The sequence below is a fragment of the Blennius ocellaris genome, assembly GCF_963422515.1.
Source record: "Blennius ocellaris genome assembly, chromosome: 17".
NCBI lineage: Eukaryota > Metazoa > Chordata > Actinopteri > Blenniiformes > Blenniidae > Blennius > Blennius ocellaris.
This window is the reverse complement of record NC_137666.1, coordinates 21177392-21201000: the sequence shown is the minus strand read 5'-3', so window position 1 is coordinate 21201000 and position 23609 is coordinate 21177392. Positions and strand designations below refer to the sequence as shown.

The following is a 23609-nucleotide window of genomic DNA, read 5'->3' as shown; positions in this document are numbered from 1 at the left end:
TGTAACTGTTGTGTAACATCCTCGAATTGGCTGGAAGACTTGGCTCAATGCCAAACTTGTATTAAAACATCAAATTCTGCATACATGTTGAATGACTATTGTGCAAATTTCCAGTATCATACAAAATGCATCCCAACTACAAATTTTGATCAACACTTTTAAATGTAACATTCAGACACATCTAAAGAACCATTTTAGTGTGACGTCAAGAGAAAATTCTTCCTCATTGGCTTATTTTTCCACAGTCTTCACAGTTAAACAGGAGCTTTAAAATACATTAACAATTGAAATAAAAACCGCTGCTTTGCTGCTAAAAAGTGTGGTCGCGATGTAGAAATAATCTGGCAAACACCAGCTTCCTCCGTCTTGTGTTGTGTTTACTTCACAAGGTGTTTGGAGCTTATTACAACGGGGAGCAAAGGGAAACAACAGCTGTGATGGAGACCGATGTTTTCCGAGCCTCGCCGTTGAACTCACAGCACATTTGCAATTCTAAAACTTGTGGCCTGGCAGGTGATCAGAAAGGCTTTGAGCTCTGACTGACAGATGACACCCGGGGCTTTTCTGCAAAGGACAAAGTGAGCTTTCCAAGTTTTCCCTCCATGGGGGGGGGGTGCAGAAGACTAATGATCTTAACAATGCACGCCACACAAAGATGGAAACATCCCCTGAGGAATCACCAAAACCAATTAGAAGTGGAAGAATTATGGGTTAGTTATCTCTGGATCTCCTGAAAGCTGCTGAGCTGCTCAGAGGCGACGCAGAGGAAGATAAATTCTCTTGGATTTGCGGGAAATTGTGCTGGGGACGTGTTTGGTGCTCCTGTGGTCAATGAGTTTCCTGCTTGTCACAAGGACGATCGACACAGTGACCCTGGACGGCCTGAAGAGTTATTGAACCATCTTAGCGTCTATATTGCTATGCCAATACCTCAGAGATGGAATTTGTTGTTATTGTTATTGTGGGTTGGGCACTACAGTTTCTGCCGTAGGTTTGTGAAATGTGTATCGCGACATTGGAATTCAGTTGGAATTTGTGTGGAATCCAGCCGCCATTTGTAATTTCAGGCATTTTGTGGCCAACAAATTTCAGCTAAAGCAAGAAGACAGACGGATCTGGACAAGTCGTCAGTCCATCACTGAGCAGAAACAAAGAGACGGAAAGTTAAAGTTGTCAATAGGCTTCAGTTTTAGGGTGAAAAATCAAATACATGCATGAACATGCAAACTCCACTGAAGACCAGAATCAAAGCAAAATGCAGTTTTACATCCGGACCTTCAGACGTATTGGGGTTATGAGGTGCTGCCTCCCTCACCCCCTGGTGCTGGTGCACAGGGACAACATGGACACTTATGCGTCTGTCCTCCTGCCTCTTGGTGGAGCCATTGGAGGCTGAAAGCCGGCTGCACTCTGCCGTGCCGTTCCAGAAACCGACACGACGACAACGATGCTGACCACAGAACAACCACGTGTCAACAAGACATCCCATTATCCCGCGTCTCATTACAGCATTCCTATCTTCTGCTGTATGAATACGCCGCTCAGCCACACAAAGCAGAACAGGTGTTTACGTCTCCTGTTTGTCAGAGCCGACGCGCCGTGACAACAAGGGCGGCTTAATAACTGTCGCACTGCACAATGTTGGAAGAACGATGCCCTTAAAATGTCGTCAAGTTGTGCGTCTACGGCTCCTCTGGGAGAAGAAAGGCTGAGAAAGGACGCGTTCTTGAATTGGATTTTTTTTTTTTTTTATGTTGCCAGGAAATCCATGGACTTGATAAAAGAGCCCAGTGTCAATCCGCTTGTAATTGTAGCCAATTTTCTCAGTTAGTGAGCAATCCGGTGAAACAACGCTATTTGTTTCAGCTATTGTCTGGGCTCTGTCGTGCTGACCTTTAAAATCCTCGCTCTGCTTTCAACACTGTGGCGCTGACACCTGCAGTCTTCACTGATGATTGCTTGTAATGTCTGGTTATGTTGGAGCTGAACCTGATAGTCGCATGTTCAAATATTCTGTTCTGCCGTTTGAGTAAATACTGTCCAGCAGTGGCAGGCCATGCATTTCTGACCCAGGCCTTCACTAGTGCTGGTCTGGGTCAATCCACCCCTCAATAACTATTTTATGGCTACAAAAACCATGTTAACTGCAGAAATGCAATATAAAAAGCCTTCGCATCACAGATAGATACTCGTGTGGCCAGAATAAATACCTTTACTAATGAAAAAAATATCTGGAGTTCACAACTCTGCTTCAGCTGCAGCTGCATTAAAAAAAGTTGCTGCTTTTCCTGAAAAGTTTCCTGGTCTTGAAAAGCATATGATGGCAGATTATATAATCCTGAATGCTGCCATGGAGTTTGTAGTGACCGCAGGTAAATTGTACTGGACCTCCGTGTCCTCGGAGTGCTGCGGTGCGTTCAGTGACCTCTTGGAAAAGTTCATCTTGAAAATTGTTTTGAAAATAAATCTGCAACCAAATGTCTCTATCTTCCCCTTTAGTTATTGTAGGTTGACAAAACTGCTATCAAATGAAAGGCTCAGGCAGATTTCTTTACCCGGCAATAGGGGATGGCTCAAATGTGATTGGTTAGAAATGTTAACATGGAAATATGTGTCTGGAAGCAGCGCAGCCGGGGAGAGCTCTGAAAAGAAGTGGACACACCATTTGGAATTATTTAATAAGTATTCATGGACAAAATATAGTCAATATCAATCTGTTATCAGATATATTTCTTAGGCCTGCAGAGAAGCCTTGAAGGCCCTGATGGTCCACCGCTGCTGTCCAGGAACTATGACAATGTAAGGACGCATTCATGGGACAACCTTTCAAGTGGGAAAACTTTGCATTGTAATTTCAGAAAAGTGTCACATTTACATGACAACACTCAAAACCATGTATTTTTATGACATCGATGTTTGTGGCCTCATAAAATTACATTAATCAACTTCTAGGCCAAATGAGACTGCGACATATAAAGAATGCCACACAAGTCAGGTTTTGAAAATAAAATACATCTTTTATTCAGTAGTTTTTCTTTACTTCTCCACCTGTCGAAGGAAAAGCAACAACAAAAATCTACTCCCTAAAAGTAGCAACGCAAATAAGATGGAGAACAAAAGAGAGGTAAGTGAGGGTCAAACTACTTTGTGGCCATCGCACCCTGCACTTCCCCCAAACTAAATTAAGAAGAAAAGCTTTCGTCTCATGACAACAAAGACAGCACTGGCAGTGACCTTCAAGTCAAATTAAAATAAACTAAAACAAAAGAACTCTGCCATTGGGGCCAGAGGAAAGTCAGGGATTGTTCTCTTTAAAGTACAAACTAAAACAAGCAGGAATCAAACCTTCAGATGTGTGTCAGAGCAAGTCTGGTGTTCATTCCCCTCTCAGGCCTTCCTCCTCCTCCTCCTCCTCCTCCTCCTCCTCCTCCTCCTTCCCTCATGTCCCCCTGATTTCCAATGGTCTGCCAGCCTGTGTCCTACATGTTATTGAGTACACAGAAAACTACTGAAAATGTATAAAAGCAAAATTACTAAAATCCACTGACCTGGTAAATTTTTGAACAATGCAAATAATGTATAAAGCAATAAACAACCAACTTCCTTCAAATATTGAGCAGAGACGGGGGGTTACAGCTGGAGAGGGGATTTAAAGTCAAGACATGGAAGGTTTGGCACAACAATGCAGTCTTTTTGTCTCTCTGTGTGTGGAGTGAGGCTGTGGAGACGGTTTGGAGGTGCAGCTCGGGCGCTGTCCAACCATGAATCAGTTCAAACATCAGTACAACGCAATGGTGCTGGAGACAGGGTGTAAGGACAATTTATTATTTATCTACATTTCTAGTTACTGTTTTGTTTTTGTGTTTTTCAAATGATTGTTGGTTGAGAGGTTAAGGGCTAGGAGTAAATAAGCTTTGCTTCTTCCCTATTGGATATGTCGGGCCATTATTTAGTTATCTATTACTTAGTTTTTTTGCTTTTATTGCTCTTTTATGTTTATCTGTCTGTTTGTGTTTTTGTTTCATTTTTTTGTTTTGTTGCTGTACCCACATATAACCACATGTCCCAGGGAAACACACACACACACACACGCACACACACACACACACACACACACATATATATATATATATATATATATATATATATATATATATATATATATATATGAATTATCCCCAGAAAGTGTAGTAAGGTATTTTTGGAACTGACATGAAACAGCAGTACTTCATACACGTGAAAGCAACTTTTTAAGGCCAATAAAATCAGGGGGAAAAAGTTTATATGTGTGATTTGAACAGTTTCACACTACTTTGCATGAACATTGAATATTAATATTAAGTTTAAGGTCTTCAGTAATAGAAATGTCATTTTACACACTGAACAGTACTTTTTTTTCCATAATTGTACTAAACTGGACCACTAGTATTGTAAAAGTGGTCGAATCTTTGCTAAATGTTTTCTTATACCATACCTCTGATTTATACTCCATTATCATAATGTCAAATTTAGTCTTTTTACAGCCACTGATTGAAGTCTTGAGCCTTTGTCTTTCCTTTCTTTTCACATGCTGATCCAGTAATTTCCCTTCGATGCAGTAATCCTTTCTTTCAGCGTTGCGTCACTCACTCGGCTGGAGATCAGTCTAAAATCAATTTGTTATCATTTTGCAAAACATAAATGTCTTCGCTGAAGATCAGAGGGTAAAGTTGTTTTCTCCTGGAAAAATTACTTTTTTGGGGTTTTGTTTTTTAAATTGAAATATGCTTTGAGTTTGAATAAGACCAAACAAAGGGCCAAGCTGCAGTTGCATAGTGATTGTTGAACAGCTGTGGACCGATATTGACTTTCTCTGAGATGGATTAGCCACCGAGGAATCCACGAAGGACATTAAGTATTCCGCTTCATGCCTGCAGTCGTCCCTCTATTCCTTCCTCCCAAATTTCATCATGTTTTGCTGAATCATTGACACGGCAGCGCGGTAGGGTGACCGAGAAGACGCGTGTACCGATGTTTGTCCGGTGACGACGGGATGAATGTGAGTGGTGTTTGTTTGCGGCACCGGTGGGGGCGGGGCAGATGAGGCCTCGGCAGGCAGCAATACTCATCTCGCTTAAAAAGCGTTGAGGGAGACACAGTGAGCTAATAAGGAACCACGATGTACAGCAACAAAAGCCGGGTCCCCTGGTAGTGCTGTCAAAGATTCACCAAACAATCCCAGAGCCTGTTATCCTTAATAGGATTCATCACACCGTCTGTAGCGAGTCGCTGAGCCGTACAGCCGCTGATGAAGAGAAAAGCGCTTTTTTTTTTTTTTTTGTCTGCTCGGCAAATCATGAACATCGAAAGCAAAAAAAGAGCGACAGTCATCTCGTGGAGTGCGTTGGCCGAGATTGAGAAAATAAAGTGCATTCATCACGTCTTTGTTAGCTAAATCAGTGTGAACTCAGAGCTGAGAGTTGGGAAAAATATCTTTAAAGGTTTCTGCAGGGACGCCGACTTCAAGACTCGACTGTGATGTTTGGTCTTCGGCCTCCAGGGAACTCTGACGTTCTGACGCCAGTTAAGACGCAGAGAGTCTCGTTTATTCCTTCAGCTGGAAACGCCATTTTCAGTCAAGTTAAAAGGATTGGTTGATTCATGTTAAGGTAATTCAGTCGTGATATTTAGTCATCTTTTATATCGAGTGAACCTGATTTACTGAGCTCTTGTTGTGATTGACATCAAGCACAAACAACAGCATTTAGATGGGTCATATTGTGAAAGAATCCGCTTCCTAAAGGTTCTCCAGCAGTACTAATCATCTCCATACCTGGAACGACGCCCCAGAAGTGAAGAAAGTGTGTCCTCTCTCTCCCTGGCTTGTTCCAGGTTTTAAAAACTGTGTTGCTCCAACCAGCCAATCAGAAATCAAACCCTATATAGTGTCATCAGGGGTTTAGCCAATCACAATCAAGGTAGGCTCCTCCCCTTTGACTCCTCCCACAATCAGGCAGCTCTGCTCTGGCACATGGCACCACGAGAGGAAGCACTTCCTCCTCTTCCCATAGATGGGTTATGTGTGGGCCGGAGCCAGTCCAGCTCACACAGACACAGCAGATTCTGAATGCAGCTTCTATGATCCAATATTCTAATGGCGGAGAATCAAGGAGGAGCTGGAAACTTTTAATACAAGGTTTCTGGACCGACCAGACCAGAAAGAGGAGGTGAAACGATGGAGGAGAGGAGAACTTCAAACCTCGTTTCCACAGCAACATATCAAGTGAAAACACATAATTTTTGCATTTCCGTTTCAAGAACAAGTTTGTGTTTTCACGGCAATGTTTTGAAAGCAACATCCATTTCCACGACAATAGCAGGACCGCAGAGAACGGTGTAGTTACCATGTCAGGCCACTAGTGGGTGCTGTTGTTCAAACATTCAAGTGCACTAACAACCAAGTTAAATTGTTTTTACGTTGCCTGTCAAAATATAACTGAGAATAAGGACTGGGAGTCATGACACCATGGAGGAAACTTTGTTCTGCTTGTCTCTACTGAGCATGTGGAGAACTGCTCGTTACTACGGCCGTGGAGAGCAGGACCAGGACCAGGACCAGGACCAGGACCAGGACCAGGACCAGGACCAGAAGCAATGTTTCTGCTATCAACTCAAGATGGAGCATTTCTAGAAAGTGTTGTTGGAAGTTCCACGGTGGGAAGGGTTGTGTTTTCAGTGGCTCTGAGCAGGGTCGTCGTCGTCGCATAAAACAAACTCCAAAAAGCTACCAAAGTTTTGCATATTGATGTAAACGAGGCTTAATTGTACCAGTGGTAACAAAAAGTTCATTCTCACAAACTGTAGGCTTCCTACATCAAAGTAAATACTTCAGGTTCACCTTAATAGTGCTTCTTTTATTCAGTAATTATAAAAATAATTACAGAAGAGTATTTTACATCTTGTAGTGTCTCTGATCGTTGGTCCGAGCTGCAGCCTGTTGTGAGCTCCCCAACAAGAACAAATAAATAACCATAAACAATCATGAAGAAAACACAAACAAATCCTTTTTATTTCGTACCTGAACAAACCAAACTGTTTCAGTAACGTTTCTCCCCCAGAAAATCATTCTTACCTAAAATAAATGCTGCAACAATGTTGTTTCTCATTTTGAATCCCAGAGAGACGATCAGAAGTCGTTTTCATTAGAGAATTTAATTAAATGAGAAGCTCAGTTGTTGCTGTTCTGAGTCTCATCACAGCGTGTGGACGCATCCCTCATTTTATGATCACTGTAATCACTTTCCTTCAGACTCCTTTCCTTCAGCCTCATTTCCTTCAACCTCGTTTCCTTCAGCCTCCTTCCCTTTAGCCTTATTTCCTTCAAATTTGTTTCCTTCAGTCTCATTTCCTTCAACCTTGTTTCCTTCAGCCTCGTTTCCTTCAACCTCGTTTCCTTCAGCCTCCTTTCCTTTAGCCTTATTTGCTTCAGACTTGTTTCCTTCAGTCTCATTTTCTTCAATCTCGTTTCCTTCAGCCTCATTCCCTTCAGACGCGTTTCCTTCAGACTTGTTCCGTTCCACCTCGTTTCCTTCAGCCTTGTTCCCTTCAGTTTCATTTCCTTCAGCCTTGTTTCCTTCAGCTTCTGTTTACTTTGGCTTTGTTTCCTTCAGCTTCTGTTTCCTTCACTTCGTTTCCTTCACCTTTGTGTCCTTCAACCTCATTTCCTTCAGCTTCGTTTCCTACAGCCTCATTTCCTTCAGCCTCGTTTTGTCCTCTCATGAACTCTTCATAGTGATCCTTTCACTCCCAGAAGCTAGAGACAGTTGAGGTTCCTCGTTTCCCGGCAGCTGAAGGTTTTGTCGTTGCTCCTTATGGCGGGCTGATGCGCGTGGGTTCAAGTGGGAGGCAGCGACATGAAGACCCACCCACTGAGACTCCCCAGATCCTACCTGCTCCTGGGGGGTCAGAGGAGCATCAGCAGGTCCTTAGTTTGTCTACATCATCAGTTCCTCTGGTTAATCTTCATCCACCCTGTTTCTCCTCAATTTGTCAGACAGGAAGAAAAGGAAAAATGGGCGTACGAGTCAAATGTCATGAATTTCTCCTGTCATTACTTGTGCTACTGCAGCTCAACAACTGAAAACGATTAACAAAAAGCATCTGTAACTAAAGTTTTGAATCAAAGAGTCGTTTTATCTGGGACTGAAACTTCTCTGTTAGACAGATCGGTCGTCTATAACAGTGTTTTTCAACCTTTTTGAGCCAAGGCACACTTTTTTGTTTGGAAAAATCTGGAGGCACACCACCACCCGAAAATGTTAAAATGTGAAACTCTGTAGCCTATTTTAACAATATAAAGTCATTCTCATCAAAGTTTTATCAACAGGAATCAAATGAATACAGAAAAAAAGTATTTCCCAATTTCTTTTTTTTAATTTTTACTCACTCAGTGTGAAACCTGGACCTGATGGATGAACACAGAGCTGAGATCCTGGTCAGCGTTCTTCCTTTTCACAAACCTCTCCATCACTGTCACTGACACAGTACTTTGATACAAGATGGGAGCAGCGCAGGTGGTGGTGATTAGCGAGACTGACCTCTGTTACGGTCTGTGCTGCCATCTATTGGCGAAGAGTATTTATACATGATTACTCTTCAACACACTGCTCTCACAGCTGACAGCACCTGTGAGAGCCAATGATTTTTAGAAAAAAATGTGAAATTGGATACTTTCCCACGGCACACCTGACTATATCTCGCGGAACACCAGTGTGCCGCGGCACAGTGGTTGAAAAACACTTGGTCTATAAGACATAGACTGAGGACTGAAGTTCCACGAAAACCCTGAACTGACATCTGGAGCATCGCAGTGTCCAAACACTGATATTTTTACACACATATGAAATCATTATATCTCTGTGTTCAAGCATTGGTGGAGTTGTGAGGTCACAAACGGTTGATCCAGTTCAGACCAGTAGGTTGCTAGGAAACTGTACGAAAGTCACGTAAGGACCCTAACCACAGAAATAATGCAAGAAACTGTACCAAGGTCACATAAGGACCCTAACTACAGAAATAATGTAAGAAACTGTACCAAGGTCACGTAAGGACCCTAACTACAGAAATAATGTAAGAAACTGTACCAAGGTCACGTAAGGACCCTAACTACAGAAATAATGTAACTGCACGAAGGTCACATAACTACAAAAGGAATTACTGACTCTTGCAACACAGAAATCCCCAGTCAACTGATATAACAACAGGAGTTCACCCTATTTCCTGATCATGTGTTCATGTACACAGAGACCAACCTTCTCCCGATTGAACCGTCTCACCAATGACAGTAAAGCACAGAAACACTCCTCATGAAGATACTCTGAAGACCAAGCCCTACACAACGAGTGTCAGACACGTTTCAGTTCAGGGGACACATACTGACTAATTTCATCCTGAGTGGTCTGGACTGGTAAAATAGAGCCATAATAACCTTTAAATTTCAACAACTCAACACAACAGATTTGTTGTTGAGTAAAGGTGATGAAAATGTTGATATTTTAACAAAACTAAACATTTAAAACAGAAAATGACATAAAGCCAATTTTACTGAAACCTTGTGGTGAAAATCCAGTGAAACGTCCGGAAAATCTCTCCTATACCTGTTGCATTCTGGGAGTTTTAAGAACTCCCCCTGGCAGCATGGCTTTGAGGCCAGTTTGATAGCAACCAGGTAGATTTCAAGGCAGCATCAAGAGATCTCAGCTCGGGTCTTAATATTCTCAATGTTTTCTCTGAAATGTTTGTGATCAACTTGGTGGTTTGGCCAGATTGGAGGCTGTTGCAGGCGGGTTTCAGCCCACAGGCCTGATGTTTGACACCCCCGATGAAGGGAAAGTCTCTACTGTGAACACACGTGCATCTCGTTCAGGATAGTTCCTGTTTCACTTTACCTGAAGTAAAACAACTGAGCTTCACCCACTGATCTCTGGTTCTCTCTTCACCACGACTTACAATCATTTGAATCCTCAACGGCACCAAAGCAGACGGATGACTTTTATCCTTTTGCAGTAAAAAGAAGGATTCTGCAGACCGGGGGGGGTTCCTGCATGATGTGAATCCTGATGTTTAGTCTGTTTCTGGCAGCTCTCCATTCGACACCATCATCACATGTTCCCACGCTCATTCTGTCAGAAATGTCGCCAATTCTCCCGCCCGTGTTTGTTCTCAGCCCCGTGGATCACAGCAACGACAAGTTGACTTTAGTTTTGTTTGTTTATATTTAATTTTTTTTTTTTTAATTTGTAAAAGTGCTCCTTGAACTGCAGCAGATGTGCTGCTGGGGCGAGTGAGGGAAAAACAAACGGAGATAAGCAGAAAGGCAAAACAGAGGGAGAGACAGATAGACAGAGAGATAGAGAGAGAGAGAGAGAGAGAATGCTCAAACAGATTATTTACCTCAGTGGGATAAACAGGGAGGCATGCATGATGGAACGAATGTGAATGACAAGGAAACTGATTTCACCTAATTGGTTTTGACTGTCTGTCTTTGAACTGGGGTTCTGTTTCCAGGCAAACGGTTATCGCTCTCAATCTGCAGCGCTGCTTAATTTCTCAAGACAAATATCAAACCTCTCTCCACACTGGATTAGATGCAATTTAATAAGATTTACACTGCCGCTGCTCACGGGGGGGATTTCTCTCTTCTTCTTCTTCTTCTGCTTCTTCTTCTTGGGAAGCTGAAGCAGCTGTAAAGGTCCCAGAACTCTCTCACTCTCACACACACACACACACACACACACACACACACACACACACACACACACACACACACACACACACACACACACACACACACACACACACACACACACACACACACACACACACACACGCACACACGCACACACACACATTACCACCCACGTCTGCCTCTCCACCTGCAGTTCAACACAATTGTGTAAGCAGCAGAAGAAACAAGTCTCAGTGTGTTTAAATATCCTCTCTGGAAGCGAGCGTGAAAAGCACCACAGCGATGAGATAACGTCGAGCATTACAAATGCAAATCTGCATGTTGAGAGTTTTCGCAGAGCGACTGAAGGATCTTGACATAAGGCAGATTTTTAAAGGCGCCGTCTCTTGATCCGAGAAATCTCCCGAGTGGAGCTGATTTGCATCAGAAACGAATGACATTATCTCCCCTTGCAGTTTTCCCTTTTTTTTTTTTTCCTCCCCCCCCGCCCCTCCCTTTGCTTTACATAAAATAAATCAGATTGTTAGGACTCCATTGTGGACTGAATGACTTGTTGAGCAGAATATCTCTCTGGCACAATGAGCGCTGCCTGTCAGGACCTCGCTGAAGACGAGCTCTTCACTTGAATGACAGACGCTTCCTCTCAGCAGCTTCCACAAACATCCACAGCCCACATCGCCTCACTGTCTGTCTAGACTCTTATTGACAGCTCACTGCGAGATTAGCCGACTCTTTGGAAAGGTCGGGAGGGTCTCCTGCCGGGCACATGACACTTAACAGTGCCACAAATAAAGCAGGTTTGAGCTCGTGTTTCAGCAGAACGGCTCCAGATGCCCATCTGACGCAGAGTTCCAGTCAGACGGTGGGAAACCAGCTTTTCTGCTCCTCGTTACGTGATTGAGCCGTGATGGAATGAAAACTAATGAAGATTAAATTACAGAAGCAAACTGCCTCACAGAAACTCTCAGCACTGAGTGACATGGAAACGTGATTCCTGGGAATCTGTCAAACAAGTGGCAAGCTTCTTCTTCTTCCCACTAATCTCCATCGTGTTTGACGACTCCCTCGTGAAATACACTGAAAACAGTGAACGCTCTTTCCTTTAGTGCGGCTGCACTGTTGGATGTAGATATTTAATCAACCTCTTTACATACAGTTTCCCCTTTTTGGCCTTTGAAGAGCTTTATAGTTGAGAAAAGCATCTTATTCCGGCGCCTGACAGGATTTCACATCTTCCAGTGAAGACACACAGTGTGTTTACCCTCTGGCAGACTTAATACAGTGTGTGTGTGTGTGTGTGTGTGTGTGTGTGTGTGTGTGTGTGTGTGTGTGTGTGTGTGTGTGTGTGTGTGTGTGTGTGTGTGTGTGTGTGTGTGTGTGTGTGTGTGTGTGTGTGTGTGTACATGTTAAATATTGATATTCCAGCACTGACTTGATGAATGAATCCATACTCTTACTCACCCTGACAATTACTTCTTTTAAAGCTTTGAGCTTATCAACTTTATGATGGTTTATGAGGTTTTTTTTGGTTTTTAAGAAATGTTGATTGTTTTAGTAATTTTTTACTCTTTCTGGCAATTCTCTTGTTTTTTTTTTTTTTCCTATATTCATTTTTCTAGTGGTTTAATCTGTTTGAGGTATTTTGAACCCTGGGTTGTTATTAAAATAAAAGGAAGCTGTTGATTCACATATAGTTATGTAAAGGTTTCACAGGCCTCTAGTGTATGATCACAAAGGTAAAACTGATTCATAGCCTTGTTTTCCTTCTCCTATGTGGTTTCACCACCACATACACAAAAACTGAAAAGGTGAGTGAGATCATCTTATTCCCCTAATCTGAGATCTGAATTATGCACAACAAGCCCATGGAGAATGAATTAGAGGAGGAGTGGAGGGTGATGCTTCAGCAGTGAGTGCTGATGTTTCCGCTACAACACTGCAGAGATTCACGGTGGTTTGAAAAGAACTGCAGAGAAAACGACCACGAAACACACGTCTGAGCTGCACAGGCCTCTTCTGGGTGTGTGTGTGTGTGTGTGTGTGTGTGTGTGTGTGTGTGTGTGTGTGTGTGTGTGTGTGTGTGTGTATGTGTGTGTGTGTGTGTGTGCGTGTGTGTGTGTGTGTGTGTGTGTGTGTGTGTGTGTGTGTGTGTGTGTGTGTGTGTGTGTGTGTGTGTGTGTATACATGTTAAATATTGATATTCCAACTCTGACTTGATAAATGAATCCATACTCTTACTCACCCTGACAATGACTTCTTTTAAAGCTTTGATCTTATCAACTGTATGATGGTTTATGGATTTTTATGGATGTTTTGAGTGATAATTAATTGGCTTTCATAGCAGTTGGATACATCTGTCTATTTATCTCCCATAGCGGCTCTCACCAGTGTTTATTGAATTACATTTGAGATGCATTGATCAGGGTCAGGGTCAGCTTATTGCGGCTGACAGGGAGACATGCAAGTTGCAAATGAACCATTGGGAGGAAGGCGTGAGACCTACAGCATCACCTTTTGGTTCATTTTGACCTCCGTGATATATACATCCAACTGTATACCTCTTTTACCCAATTTAGGACTGTTTGGGCCAAATCCCATGTGACTGTAGGTCTGATCTACTGAAGGTTTATTGTGGAAGCTGATTTACTCACAGACTGCATTAAGGATACTGTTTGAATTTTGGGTGTGTGTAACAGATGGAGGTTCTTGGAGAAGGTTTTGCTCATAGATTATTGCAGGAGTGTCCAACACGTTTTACTTCATGGGCCACAATCAGCACAGATTTCATCCTGAGTGGCTTGGACCGGTAAAATAGTGCCATATTCACCTTTTAAATATAAACTTTAAAGTTTTTTCTTTGTTATGGTGCAGAGGATATGTGATGAAAATGTCTATATCTTCACAAAATCGGACAATGGCAACTGAAAATGACTCTCTTCTCAACATGAAGTCAATTTTGATGAAACCTTATGGTGTAAAACAGCGAAATGTCCAGAAAACATCTCCTGTAGCTGTTGCATTCTGGGAGTTTTTACACCATGACAGGCGACTTTGATAGCAAATAGGTAGTGAGCTTTCATGACAGAATCACCGATATCTTAGTCCAATTCTCGGGGTTGATTTGTGTCGGTTACCTGAAAGAAATTTGCAAACAAGGAAAATCTATGTTTTCTTTGAGATTTTGACAACCTGCTTGGTGGTTTGAACGGTTGGAGCCTCTTGCAGGTCGTTTTTTTTGCGAGACACAGCTGGATTAATGTTTAACATGAAATGTCATTAACAGTGTCTGAAAACAACAAACCACTACACCTCCAGTCCTGATATCATCCAGTCTGAATGTTCCCTTTCCCATTTTCCTGTTAAATCCGAGCCTCACCAGTCTGAGTGGAGCTTCGGGTTTTCTGCACATGTTGCCAATGGTTGGTGGTTTGATCTGGATCTCCTCCGGTCTGAATGTCCGTGGACATCAACCTGAATCCAAGTTTGTTCCCGACATGGCATCCATCATGAAGTGTGTGAAGTGGTGAGTGTGACTGATTAAATAAATTACTTCCAGACTGCTGAAGCTGTGAAAACGTGCTCTGAAAACAATCGAAGTTCATTTGACGGCGCGACTTTTTCTGCATCCTGGTGTTTGCATGTAGGTCAAAATGCTGCCGTGGCTAATCGAAGCCTTGCTGAGCGAGCCTGTTCATTTCTGGGTTGGAGTATTATAATTTCATGTTTTCAATTAAAAATTATATCTCTTGCCTACAGATGTGCTCAGTTTTTACCCTCTGAGATTCACTAAGATGTTGCAAAAAGCGTGTTAAATTGCATGCTCACACAAATATGTGTCTCATTAGGTTTGCGTGTGTGTTTTGATCAGCTGTATCACTCCTGTGTTTGTTGGCTTGTGTTCACTCTGCAGTGATTGGATGGAGCTGGGAGCCCCACAAGCATGAAATACAATGAGATAGCATGGAATTCAATGTGTTGAGAGAATTTACAGTATCAAATATATTGGAGAATTACAGCAAGGAATGAAAAAGACGCAGAGTTTGATTCTCAAAACAGAAATATGTTGGAAAAAAGTCTGAAAATGGAAGTAGTGGGGAGCCAGCTGTCTCTTATGACTTAACAGCTACATACCGGCGGTGCTGAGCTGGTCTGAACATCTGTTTTAACGAGGTCATATTATTCAGCTATCCACCTCCTCCTGCTGGTCTGGTCGGTCCAGAAACCTTGTATTTAAAGTTTCCAGCTCCTCCTTGATTTCCCTCCATTTGAATATTGGATCATAGGAGCTGCATTCAGAATCTGCTGTGTCTCTATGAGCTGGACTGGCGCCGCCCACACATGCCCATCTATGGGAAGAGGAGGAAGTCCTTCCTCTCATGGTGCCATGTGCCAGAGAAGAGCTGCCTGATTGTGGGAGGAGTCAAAGGGGAGGAGCCTACCTTGATTGTGATTGGCTAAACCCCCGATGACACTATATAGGGTTTGATTTCTGATTGGCTGGTTGAAGCAACACACTTTTTAAAACCTGGAAAAAGCCAGGAAGAGAGACGACACACTTTCTTCACTTCTGGGGCATCGCTCCAGGTATGGAGATGATTAGTACTGCTGGGAAACCAATAGAAAGTGAATTTATCCCCCTTTACGCAAGTCTGTGTTTTCAAAAAGGTGCATTTTTCCTCCTGTTTCCATGGACATAAAGACATTTTCAAAAAGTTCCATGTTGGGAACCGTCTTCAATAAATTGTTCCAAGCACCGTTGTCATGTAAACAGACCCAAAACTAAAACCAAAGTTTCCATTTTTCTCTTGATAATTTTTTTTTGGTACGTAATTTGGTCTTTCTGGATCAATATTCCACATTCATTAAAGAAAACATGACATTTAGCTCAAAACTCAAACACCGGTTACACATTTTGCCAAAAGCACTTCATGATTTTTATATGAATAAGACTCCTCAGGAACCCTGAGGTGCTCCGCAGCTTGTGTGTCATTAGTGACACCCCCTGACATGGAGTCCGACCTGTAATAAACCTGAGAATTTGTTTTGGCTGCAGCTGAAACACTCGGGTGTCATTTTGAGCATGTCAGGATGTGAGAAGCTTCATTCTCTCCCGAATTCCTCCAGGATCCAGTCAGTGGAGCCGGACGTATTCCATGTGACAAGTGTATGAACTCATGAATAATAAAGCCCCCTCTCGGCTCCGTGAGTGTCATTTTAAAATGCACCGTTGACCGTGTTTGAATGCGGCTGACAAGCAGTGTAAAAAATGTAATCCAATTCACTTCAATTATTATGTGTTATGTACGGCGCAGTGAGTCATAGAAATCTCATATTCCTCCACCAGCTTGTTGTGTTTTGCTTAAAGGGGAAAAACAGTTTTACACATCAAAGGCATTGGGAGCAGTTTGAATTAGCAGTTTTAAAACCCTTCTGTGACTCTGAGAGCTTTAACTAGTCTGACACGTTAACCCTGATAATGTTGATTAACTCTGATGAGAATGTGATGACACTTTGGCATTTCAGGGCCCAAACTTTTCACATCTTTCACACGCTGTTCAGAGCAGTGGAGTGTTTGAGCTTTTTACCACTGCTTTCTGGGGTTTTTCTTTATATAACTGATCTATGTGCAGCTGCAATGCTTATTTTAGCTTTTAATTTCATATTGACCTATTCAGCGGAGAAGAAGCTGGAGCTCAGACGCACCAGAAAGTAAAATGAACATGTGGTACATAAAGAAAGGTTCTTTTTTGGATCACATGTGTTTTTCAGCGGTGGACCGTCAGGGCCTTCAAGGCTTCTCTGCAGGCCTAAGAAAAATATCTGAATCACGGATTGTTATTGATTATATTTTGTCCATGAATACTTATTGAATAAATCCAAATGGTGGCTCCACTTCTTGTCAGAGCTTCTCCCCGGCTGCGCTGCTTCCAGACGCATATTTCCGTCTTAACATTTTTAACCAATCACATTTCAGCTATCCCCTGTTGCCAGGTAAAAAGGCCTAAGGTCTTCACATTCAGTTCTGCATGCGTCTGCAGTATACAACTAGTGTAGGTCATGTGGCTGCTTCAACTAATCAGATTTTGATATTGATGACTCAGAGCCTTCTAGAAGGCCAAGCATGACGTCAGCATATTCAAGCCTTTTGATTGGATCCTCAGAGAGTTCACTCTCCAGCGCTAGCTAGCTGCATCTGAAGTCACGGCTGATCGCACTGAGAAACTCGTCATCAGGCTTTCTGTTGAACTCAGTGATGAGCCATCATGACATTCAGGTGTGTTGAAGAAGGGAGACATGGAGAACATGCAGAGCTGCATCTGCAGGGCCGGAGTTTGACACCCCTGCTCTTGACGGCCACTCGATGCAACTGGCCATGGCAAAGACTTTCGGTAGCGGCAAAATGTCAGTCATCGCCGCCAGCACCGCAAGAACTAGAGAAAACTCAACTAAACAGAGTCTTTGCAACCATCTGGCTCTTAACGCTCTCTTAATTCATCAAAAAAGAGCCATTAGCTCAGGATTAAGGTGTGAAGTGCAATTAGGATTTGCACTTCTCATGCTTTGTTGTCATATTAACTGCAATTTAACACATTAACAATGGTAAAGGCTCAACATGGTACTTTACTAATAAACACATTTATTGCCTTTATGACAAGGAGTTGAATTACATATAGGACAGAAGGAAAATCTCTCTTTTTATATATTATTAAAATATTTTTATTTAATGTATTAGGTTATTTATATAAAATAACAATTAAATGTGAGTATTTAAAATACTCATTCATCTTCGAGATGCCATATATGTATAATACATCGCTATAATGTTGTGTCAGTCTTTGACGTTGCAAAATATTGTGTTCTGCCCAAATAAGGTAAAAACAAGTCAATAATGTGTATTGCACTGTTACTGTTATTCATGCAAAACATAATTTACACACACTATATGACATACATACATACATATGTATTCATGTAACAATAAAAAACATACATGAGTGTACAGTAAGTATTACTTTCACGTCACAAAGAGGCTTCACAATAACCTCATACAATCATAACACAATTGCAATATTTTGAAGTTCCCTCAATTCCGAGCATTACAGGGTTAATTACTATCCTCAGCAGGTCAGTGATGATCTGCCCAACTTCCTCTCTCTTCAACATTCATCAAATTAGATCAGTGTTATTATTTATTTTAGTAATAAGACATCAAACTAGTATATACACTTTACATAAAGAAACACAAATAAATAAAACTAAAAGGAAGAGTTTATGGAAAAGCCAGATTATTTATTTTGCCGACGATATGACAGTAGCTTCAAGATGCTTCAATACACTCAATGTCAAACCCTCAAATGAACAAATGTTATCATGGGTAGACATGCAGAAGCATTTTACTGATTATTTTTGACTTGAATGAGATGTGATGGATGAACTTTTGAAAACTTTTGTTCAACCAACTTCACTACCTTGTCCTGCTCCTCAATGTTGTTTTTGCCACGACAGGAAGTCAGAGCTCATCAACTGCCTCAAACAGCCTCTGGAGTTTCTACATGTCTCTGGTCAGGCCGGTCAAAGCTGTTGGTATTAAAGCGCGCGCTGCGCACAGGAAATCAGGAAGTGTGTGAGGAGAGTTGCAGGAGTTTTACTGAATGTTCAGACCGAATAAAAGGTGTAGTTTCCACTGAATGAAGCCTTAGCTTGACGCTCTATCCATTCTCCTCTTCTTTATCCACATAGAAAAAAATCCAGAGGACCACTCGTAAAGTTTAACAGTTTACTTCACAAAGAAAACAAACAAAAGGGTGGTACAGAAAAAATGTCCAAAGGTGTTCCAAGTTATATAAGTTGTCGGTTAAATCCCGATAAGTATCATTCATCCAAGGAAAGAGGGACACAAGAAGAAAAGGAGAGAGAGGTCAAAAAACTGTGCGGCTCCACTCTCCCCTGCCTGACTCCCTGTCACAGGTAATCCCCCAAACTCCACCCTCCCAGGAGCATCAACTAAACAATTTCAAGTGGTGCACAGCCACTTGAAAACACCAAACAGTTATCCATTTGCAAACATTGCAAATAACATATCAATTAACTTTTATCCACTTAAATTAACCACAAACATTTTAAATGATTAACTTGTTACATTATTGCCCATATGAACTGAAATACCTGTAAATGCTCCTCCTACTTCCTTCCAAACCAAATAACTTAAATTGCTGCTGTTTTAGATTAACTTAAATTATTTATCTTAACCAACATCAATGAACTGCATTTAGGCTCCTACAAAAGGTGAAACTGACTCAGAGAGCAGTGGTTACCACACTACAAGACCAGGACGTTATTAAATACACTTGGTGACGGATGATTTTTGTGATGGCGGTGTAACAAAGCTCCAAGTCCACCAACACTAAACCTCCGTCCTCAGCCCCGACAACACATCACCCACCTGTGAGCACCTGTATGTTGATATGAAGTCCACTTCTGGGTGTGAATGTGTGAAAAAGTCTCCGTTAAACTTGACAATGAGAAGATGGGATCACCTGCTTCATTATTCTGAGAGGGTGGGATTACATTTCCTTCCTTGCACCCAGATTAAAGACGAACAAGAAACATTGAAATCAAGCAGCGCTTATTTGTTTCAAACCCTTTAAATCATTTTAGTCCAATTGTCTTATGGTCAACTTCAAGTCATAAACAGACGTTTCATACCTATAATACTATTACTATTCCTTTAATTACAATTTTGAACTTTTTTACATTTTATTCTGTGTCTGAAATATTGAGAAGTATGAAATCCAAACAGTTCAAGGCCTTCATCAACATTAGTGCAAAATCCTAAACTTCATTCTTATTCTTCTTGTTCTGGTCACTGTTACTGCTCTTCCTCTTGAAATCCTCCTCCCCTCCCCTCCTCTCCTCTCCTCTCCTCTCCCCTCCCCTCTCCTCTCCTCCTCCTCCCCTCGCCCTCTGCGTCAGAAATGTCTGTTGTGTAAACATTTGGATGAGCCAGTGACCTCTGACCTTGCTGCGTTGTGTTGCAGGTGTCCCCCGGGTGGCGCTGTCTGCAGGCGGCAGGGACTGCCTGCGAGCAGGAGACACCTGCTCCAGCGACGACTCCTGCAGCCCACGGCTGCGGACCCTCCGGCAGTGCGTGGCTGGGGACGGCAGCGTCAAGCTGGGGCCCGGCGCCCGCAACCAGTGCGAGAACGCCATGACGGCGCTGCTGTCCACCCCGCTGCACGGCTGCCAGTGTAAACGAGGCATGAAGAAGGAGAAGAACTGCCTGAGCATCTACTGGAGTCTGCATCAGTCCGTCCTGCACGGTAAGGCCACGAGGTGGGCGGGACCAGGTACGGGAGCTCCTCGGATACTGGGATTACTCATGAATCAGCCCGCCTCCTCTCGGCGGCTGTACAATGGATTACATTCTGGAATGAAAACACTGACTGTGTGTAAAATAATAGGAAAAACTGAAGCACTGAGTCCTTTTGTGGCACCCACGCTCATTGTGTCTTCTCACTTTGTGCTTATTTCACCTGTTTTAAACTGTTCTCACTTCACACACCGGACCTATTATTAGCTTTACATTTACGTCCAATTTTAAATGAAAATAAGAAGTGTGCTTATGACAAAGGATGTGCATGAATTTCAACATGACCATTTCAAATGTCAGAATCTAAACACACAAAAAAATATTAACAAAGGCCAAAGACTGAGTGCACACAGCTGGAGCCGACTGGAGATGTTTTTGGTCTTTCCAATTAAATTTTATGTCCAGTATTGATTACTTACCAAAATTCTCATGATATTTCCTTTTGCCAGATTAAAACAGCTTCAGACTTTGTGTTTCTACTCTGACTATCCCCCATATTATAATTTACTTTCTGTGAAGTAATGAATTCATTATTTATGTGATTGATAAACATAATCAAAAACTATGCATTAAAACATCATCATGTATCATGCATGTATCCGTCCAGGCATTGCTGCATGCATATATGCATCGATGCTACTAGCTATCTCATGTCCACTCAGGCATGCATGTAATCATCCATGCATGTACGGTTAGTATCCATGCAACCATTTATCCACCGATGTATACATGAATCCTTTCATCCACCCATGCCTTCATGCATTCATCCAGTTGTTCATTCATGCGCACACATACATACACATACGTAATGTCAACACAGGCTGGGGGAGGTGATGTAGCATTGACACAGACTGTTGTAGGTGACGTAGCATCGACACAGACTGTTGAAGGTGACGTAGCATCAATACCAACTGTTGGAGGTGACGTAGCGTCGACAGACTGTTGAAGGTGACGTAGCGTCGACACAGACTGTTGGAGGTGATGTAGCGTCGACACCGACTGTTTTAGGGGAATGTAGTATCGACACAGACTGTTGAAGGTGACGTAGCATCGACACAGACTGTTGAAGGTGACGTAGCGTCAACACAGACTGTTGGAAGTAATATAGTGTCAACACAGACTGTTGAAGGTGACGTAGTATCGACACAGACTGTTGGAGGTGGCGTAGCGTCGACACCGACTGTTGGAGGTGACGTAGCATTGACACAGACTGTTGAAGGTGACGTAGCACTGACACAGACTGTTGGAGGTGATGTAGCGTCGACACAGACTGTTGAAGATGACGTAGTGTAGACACAGACTGTTGAAGGTGACGTAGCGTCGACAGAGACTGTTGGAGGTGACATGGTGTCGACACAGACTGTTGAAGGTGACGTAGCGTTGACACAGACTGTTGAAGGTAATGTAGTGTTGACACAGACTGTTGGAGGTGACGTAGCATCGACACCGACTGTTGAAGGTGACATAGCGTTGACACCGACTGTTGAAGGTGACGTAGCGTCGACACAGACTGTTTTAGGGGAATGTAGTGTCGACACAGACTGTTGAAGGTGACGTAGCGTCGACACAGACTGTTGGAGGTAATGTAGTGTCAACACAGACTGTTGAAGGTGACGTAGCGTCGACACAGACTGTTGGGGGTGGCGTAGCGTCGACACAGACTGTTGGAGGTGACGTAGCATCGACACCGACCGTTGGAGGTGACGTAGCATTGACACAGACTGTTGAAAGTGACGTAGCAATGACACAGACTGTTGGGGGTGACGTAGTGTCGACACAGACTGTTGAAGATGACGTAGTGTCGACACAGACTGTTGGAGGTGATGTAGCGTCGACAGACTGTTGAAGATGACGTAGTGTCGACACATACTGTTGGAGGTGACGTAGCGTGAACACAGACTGTTGGAGGTGACGTAGCGTGAACACAGACTGTTGGAGGTGATGTAGCGTCGACAGACTGTTGAAGGTGACGTAGCGTTGACACATTCTGTTAGAGGTGACGTAGCGTCAACACAGACTGTTGGAGGTGACATAGTGTGAACACAGACTGTTGGAGGTGACGTAGCGTCGACACAGACTGTTGGAGGTAATGTAGTGTCAACACAGACTGTTGAAGGTGACGTAGCGTCGACACAGACTGTTGGGGGTGGCGTAGCGTCGACACAGACTGTTGGAGGTGACGTAGCATCGACACCGACCGTTGGAGGTGACGTAGCATTGACACAGACTGTTGAAAGGGACGTAGCAATGACACAGACTGTTGGGGGTGACGTAGTGTCGACACAGACTGTTGAAGATGACGTAGTGTCGACACAGACTGTTGGAGGTGATGTAGCGTCGACAGACTGTTGAAGATGACGTAGTGTCGACACATACTGTTGGAGGTGACGTAGCGTGAACACAGACTGTTGGAGGTGACGTAGCGTGAACACAGACTGTTGGAGGTGATGTAGCGTCGACAGACTGTTGAAGGTGACGTAGCGTTGACACATACTGTTGGAGGTGACGTAGCGTCAACACAGACTGTTGGAGGTGACGTAGCGTCAACACAGACTGTTGGAGGTGACGTAGCGTCGACACTGTTGAGCGTGCTTTGAAACGTGGTGCACTGCGCCTCCAGCCAGTGAGCCCTGATGAGATGCAGCTTGGGAGCCTGTGTCGTTTTATTTCTCGGCACCTGCAGGGAGAGCAGTCTCACCTTTGTGTTGTTGTTGTTGTTGTTGTTGTTGCTGTTGTTTTTGTTGTGAGCAGAAAACTGAGCTGTGGTGTGTTGGCAGGACTCAGCCTGGTGGAGAACTTCCCATACGAACCGGAGGAGCGCGGCTCGGACTACGTTCGCCTGGCCTCCATCGCTGCAGGTGAGTGGGTGAACAAGTGTTTCTCCGTGCCGCCGTCGGTTTTCTGAGCCAGCGTGGGGAAAAAGGTTGATTTGACTGCGACGAGGCAAAAAAAAAATTTAAAAAAAATGAGCGAGGCAAAGTGAGAGTAAATGAAGTTGTTATTGTGTCAGGGCTTCGGCGGCGCAGACGTGAGGATGTGCGGTGGGTTCGTCAAGCGTTTGATGAGCAGCAGCCCACACTCTGCCTCTGTGTTGCCTCGGAGCCCGTGGGCAAGCCGCGGGCTCGGTATGTGCTGCTGTTAGCCCCCGAGGCACAGATTAATTACCTATTTGCTTTAATGCAACTGGAAGCAGCAGAACTGGGGTGTGTGAAGGCGAGGAAGATGGAGAGAAAGAGGAAGAGGAAGAGAAAGAAGCCATGGCAAGAGGTGAGAGGAAGATGGAGGCAGAAAGAGAAGAAGGGAGAGAGAGAGAGAGAGAGAGAGAGAGAGAGAGAGAGAGAGAGAGAGAGAGAGAGAGAGAGCGAGACGCTTCTGTTTGTTTACTCAACAAAACAGCTTTTCTTCCCTTTTGGAGGTTTGGAGAAGTCAGAGGCCAAAACACAAATGAGAAGTTTGTTTTGCGTTTTTTTTTTCCCAACACAAAGTCAAGTGTTTTCTTTTCTGGATGAGTGA

The 23609-nt window shown here is 43.2% G+C and overlaps 1 protein-coding gene across 1 annotated transcript in view; it reads left to right on the top strand.

The window, feature by feature from the left end:
* The window catches only part of gfra4a (GDNF family receptor alpha 4a), a gene marked incomplete at both ends in the record, with an annotated part of 156982 nt that overhangs the window by 104015 nt on the left and 29358 nt on the right, over positions 1–23609 (top strand). The window contains 2 exons of the mRNA XM_080513086.1: positions 19765–20046; positions 22874–22954. Of these exons, the coding sequence (XP_080369212.1) occupies positions 19765–20046; positions 22874–22954 (363 nt within the window). The remainder of the gene's footprint in view (positions 1–19764; positions 20047–22873; positions 22955–23609) is intronic.